This window comes from Lipotes vexillifer, unplaced genomic scaffold (assembly GCF_000442215.2).
Source record: "Lipotes vexillifer unplaced genomic scaffold, Lipotes_vexillifer_v1.1 scaffold191, whole genome shotgun sequence".
In the NCBI taxonomy this organism is placed as follows: domain Eukaryota; kingdom Metazoa; phylum Chordata; class Mammalia; order Artiodactyla; family Lipotidae; genus Lipotes; species Lipotes vexillifer.
Window position 1 is genome coordinate 343,075 of NW_006785831.1, and position 10,642 is coordinate 353,716.

The 10,642-nt window shown below is 33.6% G+C and overlaps 1 protein-coding gene across 1 annotated transcript in view; it reads left to right on the forward strand.

The window, feature by feature from the left end:
* The window catches only part of KIF20B (kinesin family member 20B), a 71,594-nt gene that overhangs the window by 27,151 nt on the left and 33,801 nt on the right, over positions 1-10,642 (forward strand). The window contains 2 exon segments of the mRNA XM_007458150.1: positions 307-460; positions 10,035-10,640. Of these exon segments, the coding sequence (XP_007458212.1) occupies positions 307-460; positions 10,035-10,640 (760 nt within the window).

Sequence of the window (10,642 nt, forward strand, 5' to 3'; positions counted from 1 at the left end):
GCAAATAAGTCTCTAACCCACCCGATTCCCTTAGAAAATCTAAAGATGAATTTGTTTTTAGTATCGGGGTGAAGCTACACACTTAAGTTTTTTTTTGTCCTTAGTGAATGTACAAGTTAGTTAATATTGCTCACTTCCTAGAGTCATTGGTTATTTTAGGGTGAGATTTAAGAAATAACTTAGAAAATGTTTCAATAAACTTGAAACTAAAATTTTTATGATATAGTATTGAATCATAATTTATATAGTTCTTAAATGTATTATAGCTTTCTATATGTGAACTAATTTTAATTTATTTTACTTTAGGACAATGCTGGTACATCTACTTTAATAATAAACAATAAATTGGTTTGTAATGAAATGATTGAAATGTCTAAGGACAGCAAAACTAAAACCTATTCAGGAAGAAAAAGATTAAATGAAATTGAACTTCAACAAGATGAACCACCGGCAAAGAAAGGTACTCTTCAGCCGCTAGCAGGAGGCTTTTAAGAAAGCTAACTCCTAAACCAGGAAACAGAAGAGTTGTAAAGAGAAGGAAATTTACTTATCTAAGGAAAAAAAAACTGAGAAAATATAAATGTCCCTAAGTTTTACACTAACATGTTATAAACTGTCTAGAGGATGGGTATATTTAAAGCTGCCTTTATTTTAATAAGTATGTTTTTAGATATTGTGGTTTTATCACTTTAAAATGACAATAATTCTTTTACTTCTGTGCCTATAGTAGTTAAGTCATCACTTTCATCTTCATGATTATAGTACATTTTCTGCCAAAATTTCTCCACATTGTTTTTTCATTTGAAGAAAAAGCCATTTGACAGTAAGACTTTGAGCTAAACATTACTAAAGACAAATGTGGTCAAGTTTTGTTTTCTATGAAATTACTAAAAAAAAAGTGGGCACATGCTTCTCTATACTATACATCCCTGGTTATATGGAAGAACATGGCAGCTTTCACCTTGTCTCTAAGCTATTCATTCTGTTTTTTGGAAAACTTTTACAGTCTGATACAGGGAGTGAGGCCTTTCTAAGAGAAGGTGCATTAGCTTTAGAAACCTAATTAGCAGAAAGAGAAAAACAAATCTCGTATATTAATGCATATATGCGGAATCTGAAAAAATTGCTGTAGACGATCTTATTTACAAAGCAGAAATAGAAACACAGACTCAGAGAACAAACATATGGATACCAAGGGGGAAGGGGGTGTGTGGGATGAATTGGGAGACTGGGATTGACATATATACACTACTGATACTATATATATAAAACACATAACTAATGAGAACCTACTGTATAGCACAGGGAACTCTACTCAGTGCTCTGTGGTGACCTAAATGAGAAGGAAATCCAAAAAAAGAGGGGATATATATATATATATAGCTGATTCACTTTGCTGTACAGTATAAACTAACACAATATTGTAAAGCAACTACACCCCAATAAAATTTTTTTAAAAGATGGATTTAGAATGTTATTAATATTTATGAGTAATAATATATTATGAATTATGAACCCAAAAAAACCCCCAAAGAAACCTAGTTAGCGGCTTCACCTTGAGAAAAATGGATAAATTAAGTCTTTCTTTGGTCATTAGTAAAATAAGTTAAATATACCTGCCTCCTGAGGTTAAGAATAAAAACAATTGGGTAATACAACAATATAATAAACACCTCATAGAACCTCAGTAAAATTAATGTTTTCAAAAGTAGATAACTTAAAGGATAATATAGCGCTAGATATATTTATCCAATAAAGTGTGAGCTAATAGATTGAGACTAATATGCATGGTCACCTTCTGTTATCATTGAAGGAGTGGTGCCTTAGCTACAGGGAGTATAACCTTGTTATGATTTCCATAGCACTGTTCCTCTAGTTTTTCACCTTGATCAGTGCCACAGAGTAGTTGAGAATATAGGGTAGTTGAGAATGCAGGAACAGTAGATCACTAGGAAGTGGAAGTGAAAGTTGGCAAGAGCGAGTGATCTACGTGGTATGACTAATCCTAAGGGTAACCCATTCATGAAGAAGGTGATTATATAATAACTCTAGTTGTTAGTGACAAATAATTTGGATGTGGGTAGATTTAAGGAAGTTTAGGTAACATAAAGTATTTTTTTTTCCTCCTTAAATTCGTAACCACTGTGGCTATTTCTCAATTATTTGTTGTTAGAGACTAAAGGGACTACGTAAAGGATCATAAGAAAATTGTAGCTATAGCCACCCTTCTTCCCCTCTACCTGCTACTAAAAAATCTCCAGAACAAAATATGTGACTCCTATAAATACTAGCATAGGATTAGGGGGTTGATAGTTTTACTGAATGTATGTTTTCTGTTCTTAAAGGGAATGCAAAGCCATTTCCCTATGAAAGTGAATTTACTTGTTTGAGGTCACTTTATCTGTACTTTGGGAAGCTGATAAATCATGTAAACAGTTCAAGAAATAAGCCTTCAGAATAGTGATAAAGGAGACAAACCAGAGATATGCTACAACCTGCTTACCTGTAACTTTTCAACCAGAACTAATTTTTGTAACAACATATAGGTAAGCAGTATATGTATAGGTTGAATGTGATAGAAATATTGAATTAAAGTAATTATCTTTCTATTTATGTTTACTTTTTATGTCAACCTATATTAGGTTTATATACAGTAAAACCTATTTCATCTTTATCGCTAGACTAATGCTTTAATTTCTCACTGACAAGGCTGTTCTGAATATGTTCTATGAATCTTTTGATATATAACATAAAAATTTCTGAAAGAATAATATGAATTTCTGAACAAGAAAATCAGGTGCAAAACAAATTATCTGAAGTACCTTATGTAATTATCCTAGTTATTATTTTTTTTAATAAATTTATTTATTTATTTTTGGCTGCATTGGGTCTTTGTCGCTGTGCCCGTGCTTTCTCTAGTTGCGGTGCGTGGGCTTCTCATCGCGGTGGCTTCTCTTGTTGCGGAGCACAGGGTCTAGGCGCATAGGCTTCAGTAGTTGTGGCACACGGGCTTAGTTGCTCTGCGGCATATGGGATCTTCCTGGACCAGGGCTTTGAACCCGTGTCTCCTGCATTGGCAGGCGGATTCTTAACCACTGCACCACCAGGGAAGTCCTATCCTAGTTATTGAAATACAGTAAAATTAAGAGAACAACATTACTTGATCACAAAAGCTTTATTGCACTTACTGTAATTCACTTCAGCGTTTAGGGACTATATCCATATAGTATGCATGACTCAAATCTCTTCTCAGGATATTCAGGATTTATTTGTGAGCTCTGAATTTCTGATTGTTGTCATTTTTAACTTGCTTAGATCCCATCTTTCTCTCCTGATAAAGGGTTCAGACATCTTTATAACTTGTCTTCTTAAAGGGCAAAAGGATTAGTCATTTCCACTGATGGAGTCATAGGTGAGAAAATTACATCATAAGTTCAGAATTACTTAAAGGGAAAGTAGAACAGAGGTATGAATCAGTGGAAAAGCCAGGTATTCCACTTTGGGATGACTTGCCTCAGCTTTGTAAGATGTTAGGAGACAATCTGATAAAAATAATGCACTGGTTGAACATTATTTTTAAAAATTCATAAGAGTAAATGGGCAAGTTTGTTGTAAACGTATATAGGGGTAAATCTCTAAGTCTCCAGAGTAGATGGAATCCTTAGAATAAACTGAAGGAACTAAATTAGGAAAATGTAAGTACAAACATAGGAAAATCATCAAAAATAAACTCATCAGCTTTTCAGAAAGCAGGCTATAGAGCAGGGGTAATGCCATGTTTTTCCTATCCTTTTTGAGGCAGAAGAGACAATGTAAGTTATAGGTAATAAAACCTTGTCCATTGAGCTTTTAAAGTTAGTCTGTTAAAGAGATCTTGGAATCCTGTTATGGGATTACATAATTACTGCTGCCCAAGAGCATTTAAACAATCCGGTGAAGGAAAAGGCTATGGATTGTACTTGAAAAATGGAAACTTACAAATAAAACTTGCTTTTACATGTATACTACTGAATGTAAAACTGGATAAATTCTTGGATGGAGTAGGGAGGTGAGATTTCCAGATTATATAGTGATTTTGGGGGTGAGGGGATACTCTCACTGAGGACATCAGTATCTTGAAAGGACTGGGATTTTTTTCTCAGCCTTATTGAGGTACAATTGACCAATAATTTTGTAATATATTTAAAATGTTTAACATGATTTGACATACATTGTGAAAAGTTTCTCACCTTATCACCATTAATTAATACATCTGTCACCTCACTTATTCACCTATTTTCCCCCTCTTTTTTCTTTTTTGGTGAGAACAGTTAAGTTATACTCTCTAGGCAAATTTCAGTTATACAATACAATGTTATCAATTATAGTCACCGTATTATACTTAGATCCTATGACCTTATTCATCTTAAACTGAAAAATTATACCTTTTTACAAGCCTCCTCTCCCTATTTCCATCACCCCTCATCCCCTGACAACCACCGTTCTGCTCTCTGTTTCTATGAGTTGGATCTTTTTTTCTCCTCGTATTGATACCATACAATATTTTTCTTTCTCTGTATGGCTTATTTCACTTATTTCACATAATGCCTTCCAGGTTCATCCATGTCATTGCAAATGGCAGGATTTCCTTTTTATTTAGGCTGAATAATAATATTCCATTGTATACATATTTATTTCACATTTAAAAAAATCCATACATCCATCCATGGACACTTAGGTTGTTTCCATGTCCTGGCTATTGTAAAAAATGTTGCAATGAACATAGAGCATGAACTTGCATGAACTTTGAGATAGTAATTTCATTTCCTTTGGATATATACTCAGAAGTGGGATTGTTAGCTCATAAGATAGTTCTATATTTAATTTTTTGAGGAACCTTTATACTGTTTTTCTAGTGGTTGTACTACTTTATATTCCCATCAACAATGTGCAGATTCCCTTTTCCCCTCATCCTTGCCAGCATTTGTTATCTCTTTTTGATAATAGACATCCTAACAAGTGTTAAGTGATATCTCACTGTAGTTTTGATTTGCATTTCCCTAATGATTAGTGATGTTGAACACCTTTTCCTGTACCTGTTGACTGTTTGTATGTCTTCTTTGGAAAAGTGTCTGTTTAGTTCCCCTGCCCAGTTTTTAATTGGATTGTTTGGTTTTTTGGCTGTTGAGTTGTATGAGTTCCCTATATATTTTGGATATTAACCCCTTGTCAGATAGATGGTTTGCAAATATTTTCTCCCATTCCACGGGTTGCCTTTTCATTTTGTTGACTGATTCATTTGCTGTGTAGAAGCTTTTTAGTTTGATATAGTTTCACTTATTTATTTTTTGCTTTTGATGCTCAAGCTTTTGGTGTAATATCTAAAACCTGTTGCATAGTCCAGTGTCAAGGAGCTTTTCCCCTATGTTTTCTTCTAGGAGTTTTATGGTTTCAGGTGCTATGTTTTAAGTCCTTCATCCATTTTGAGTTAATTTTTGCTTTTTTTTTTTTTTAATTTACTTTTTCCCACATGGATATGCAATTGTCCTAATGCCATTTATTGAAAACTCCTTAATTTCCCCACTTTCTGTCATATCAAGTTCTCATATATCTGTTTCTGAGCCTTTATTCTATACCATAGAGCTATACGTCCCATCCTTGCACCACTAGGGCTGTTTCATCACTATAACTTTATTTTTTATTCATTTATTTCTTTGGCCGTGCCAGGCGGCATGTGGGATCTTATTTCCCTGACCAGGGATCGAACCCGCACCCCTTGCAGTGGAAGTTCGGAGTCTTAATCACTGGACCTCCAGGGAAGTCCCCAGGGCTTGCTTTGACATCCATCGCATGTTGGGGGTGGGCATGGGGAGAAGCGAGCCATCCTATGTAGAAATGCAGGGTGGAGGGCAGGACCTTGAGTTAATTTTTATAAGTGGAGTAAGATAGGCGTTCAATTTCATTCTTTTGCATGTGGGTATCCAGTTTTCCCAACACAATATTGAAGAGACTGTCCTTTTCCATTGACTATTCTTGGCTTTCTTGTTAAATAAGTTGGACATATGTGTGTGGGTTTAATTTTGGGCTTTTGAAACTATTTCATTGGTCTATGAATTTGGTTTTATGCCAGTACCATATTGTTTTGATTACTGTAGCTTTATAGTATAGTTGAAATTAGAAAGTGTAATGCCTCCAACCTTGTTCTTTCTCAAGATTGCTTTTGCTATTCGGGGTCTTTTGTGGTTCCATGTGAATTTTTAGATTGCTGTTCTATTTCTGTGAAAAATGCCATTGGAAATTTGATAGGTATTGAATTGAACTTGTAGATTACTTTGGGTAATATGGACATTTTAACAATATTAATTCTTCTAATCCATGAACATGGAATATCTTTCCTTATATGTCTTTTTTCATTTTCTTTCACTAGTGTTTTATAGTTTTCAGTGTAGAGGTTTTTCACCACCTTGGTTAAAGTTTTTCCTAAATATTTTATTCGTTTTTATGCTATTGTAAATAGGTTTTTTTTCTTATTTTCTCTTTCTGATAGTTTGTTGTTAGTGTACAGTTTTTTGTTTTGTATAGTGTTTCTTGTATATTGATTTTGTATCCTCCAACTTAAGTGAATTTCTGTATTCTAAAGGTTTTCTGGTGGAGTCTTTAGGATTTTCTATAATATAAAACTCTGTCATCTGTAAACAGACAGTTTTACTTCTTCCTTGCCGATCTGGATACAGTTTGTTTCTTTTTCTTGCCTGATTCTCTGGCTCAGATTTCCAGTACTAATGTTAAATAGAAATGGTGAGAGTGGACATACTTGTTTTGTTCTTGATCTTAGAGGAAAAGCTTTCAGGTTTTCATGGTTGAGGATGACATTAGCTGTGGGTTTGTCATATATGGCTTTTATTATGTTGAGGTATGTTCCCTCTCCAGTCTGTTGAGAGTTTTTATCATGAAGGATGTTGAATTTTGTTAAATACTCTTTCTGCAGCTAATGATCATATGATTTTTGTTCTTTATTTTTATTCTTCATTTTATTAATAGAGTATATCACATTTACTGATTTGCATATGTTGAACTATCCTTGCATCCCTGGGATAAATCCCCCTTGATCATGGTGTATGATCCTTTTAATGTGCTGTTGAATTTGATTTGCTGATATTTTGTTGAGGATGTTTCCATCTATGTTCATCAGTGATATTGACCTGTAATTTTCTTTTTTCTAGTGTCCTTGTCTAGCTTTTTTATCTGGGTAGTGCTGGGAGAGAGCTGTGATTTTTATTTATCAAATGGGGTCATAAGATTAAAAATCTTGTACACTTAAGTTTTTTCCCCCACATTATATAATAGTATCTGAAAGACCTTTCATAAATGCTTGTGCTTTTTCTTTATTTTTCTCACAATGTCAACTGTGATTAGCATATAGGAAGATAGAAACCTATTTGTATGTAGGATAGTAGATTTAATTTAAAATATCTTTTTATGATCTTGAAAATGCCTTCTTAATTGAACAGATTCATTACATAGGGTTCTATCATCTCTCATCTAGGCTGCATGAGAGCCTGCCACAGACAGGAGGAAAAACTTAAGGGCTTGTATGTCATTACTATGTGAGATTTGACATTTATCTCTTATGGAACGGTTACATGTAGGGCTGCCATATAGGGGCTTAGTAATGAAGCAAACTGATATGTTTAGATACCAAATGTTATTACATGGGTGACTATCAAGGTCTTCCAGAAATTTAGAAAAATAGATTCCTGGAGTAGTGTGCATGTACCCTCAAAGTGTTTGCGTGTACAATACATTCCAGATTTATCAAGTCAGTATGTTTGGTATTTGTTCTCAGGAATCTATATTATAAGCTCTTTTGCCAATTCTCTAAAACTAGAGAACCACTGTTATAAAAAAGGCGCTGTAAAGAGAACAGCTTAAAATTTAAAACATAAAATTGCACTAAAGTAACCCAGTTAATATAACTGAGGCATGTTAGATTATAAATTTGCACATATCTAGAACCAGAATAGTTTACTGATGACAAAAGTTATGTTTTTCTGATATAATGATATGTCTTAGAGATAGAAAAGGAGAACATAAGCTATGTAGCTAAATTTCAAAAATAATTCATTTACGGGGACCTCCATGGTGGTCCAGTGGGTAAGACTGTAGTCCCAATGCAGGGGGCCTGGGTTCAATCCCTGGTCAGTGAACTAGATCCTGCATGCATGCTGCAACTAAGAAGCCCCACATGCCGCAACTAAGAAGCCTGCATGCTGCAAATAAGACCTGGCACAGCCAAAACAAATAAATATTTTTAAAACTTCATTTAGGATTATTGTTCATGTATATAAAGATGCATTAGACACAGAGAGTCTGCTGTCAGGAAGCAGACTATTGGAATCTAGTAAATGAGAGCGACAAGTAAACATATTATTTCAGTATAATCTAATGTGCTCAGATGTATAGTATAATATGGTGGCACACACTAAAAAGAAAACTATAAAATACACTTTTTAAAGATTCATTGGACAGTTACCTACTGAAAGTAACAGGTTTCTTAGTGGGGAGAATTTCAATCCATCTCTCCCTTATAACTGTCTTCTGCTCTTATGGATTTCATATTATATCTGGGGCCTTTAAGCATGAGGAATTTGATTCTCAACGTGCTTAGTGAGACTACCAAATAAAAATATAGGTAAAATTGACAGATAAGTCGCCAGTGGGGGAGTGAATGAAGGTCAAAGGACATGTTGAGTTGATTATATCAGTACAGTATTGTGTAGAAAATACATAAAAATTGTATTAGAGTTGTGTATATAAAGTTCACACATATAAACATCAAACCATGAAGTGAAACAGAACAGAAAAAAAATTTAAAAACCAAAGAATCAGATTCTTATATGTTTTGAAGTAATTTTCCTAGGATTATGAGACACTCATCAGGTCAGTTATTATATCAATGGAAATTGTATGAAGACATAAAAAGATAAATTTGTGTATCTGGAGAATTGAGAATTATGTTTCAAGAGTTAATCATGTAATCTGTGAGAAAAATTTGAACATAGTTTATACTGGACAGTTGTGTGAGATGAGTTAATTTGTCAAATATTAAGAATTAAGTTTTAGCTAATAGTGCATCTTCTCTGGACATAGTTTATACCAACTATGTTCTTGTACTTATATAACGTTTACAGAATGCTTTAACATACATTATATATTAACTTATTTGGCCCTCTTAACACTATCCTGTAGTAAGTAGGGCAGGTAGAAATATCCTTATTTTAGAAATGTAGATATTAAGCCTGAAAAAGACCAACTTTTATTTATTTTTAATAAGCTGAACTCTTCTGTACAGATTTTCAGTTTCTAATAATATCTAACTATATCCCAAGCACAGTGTTCTAAGCTCATTGATTATCTTGATCTTCACAATAACTCTGAGATAGGTGGTATTATTGCTATTATTTTCCATTTTCTATTTGAGGAAGCAGCCATGGGGTCAAGCCAGTTTATTGACAGTTATGCAGCTAGTGAAGGGTAGGGCTACATTAGACTTGACATAAATTTAACCATTTTTCTCCTAATTTCACCTGTGAAAGTATCAGGTACTCAGTTTGCAAATCACTAATTTAGTAGATCTATAGTAGAATTGTACTTTAAGACTGTTCTTTAGTCTGCCTTAGGGTATAATTCCCTACCTTCTATCTCATAGTAATAATAAAGATTTGTGGTAGACAATTTAAATAACATAAAAGCTATAAAAAGAAAGTAGAAGTAACTAGTAATCCCACTCAGAAGTAGTTACCAGGATTTTCTTGCACATCCTTTGCTAACTTTTTCTGCTGTGACTTAATGGAACTACAATTTTTACATAAATTGGTGTATGCTATGTATGTTTTGCAACCTGATTTTTCTTTTTTACTCAATAGCTTATTTCTGTTTTTCATTAAAAATGTGCTTTCATATGTTTCCTATGTTTGAATATTGGCTTATATGGTAACTTTTTGATTTTTATTGAGGTTTGCTAGATTAATAATAATTTTTTTTTATTTTTAAAGGACCTACACATGTTAGTCCAACCATCACTGAAAACCAAAAGAAAAGTGAAGAAATGCAAGAGAGCATTTCAGAAGATGAGGAAAACATTAGAGTTTTACAAGAAAATAATGAAGAGCTGAAAACACGTTTACTCATTGTTGAGAATGAACTTAAAAATGAAAAGGAAGAAAAAGCAGAATTAAATAAACAGATTGTCAGTTTGCAGCAGGAGCTCTCTTCTTCTGAAAAAAAGAGTTGTAGTTTTAGTGTAGAGGCCCAACAAATTCAGTCGAATTATGACAATGCAATTTCTGAATTACATGTGCAGAGAGGCATAAATCAAGAACAGGAGGAGAGGATCATGAAATTGTCAAAGGAGGTAGAAACTGCTAGAAGAAACATCACAAATAATGTTTCACAAATAAAATTAATGCAAGCAAAAATAGATGAATTGCGTACACTTGATTCAGTTTCTCAGATCTCAGACATAGATTTACTCAATCTCAGGGATCTGTCAAATGGTTCTCAAGAGGATAATTTGCCGGATACACAGTTACATCTTTTGGATAATGATTATTTGATAAGTAAGCAAGTTAAAGAAAATGGTATTCAAGAACTTGGTAGGGAA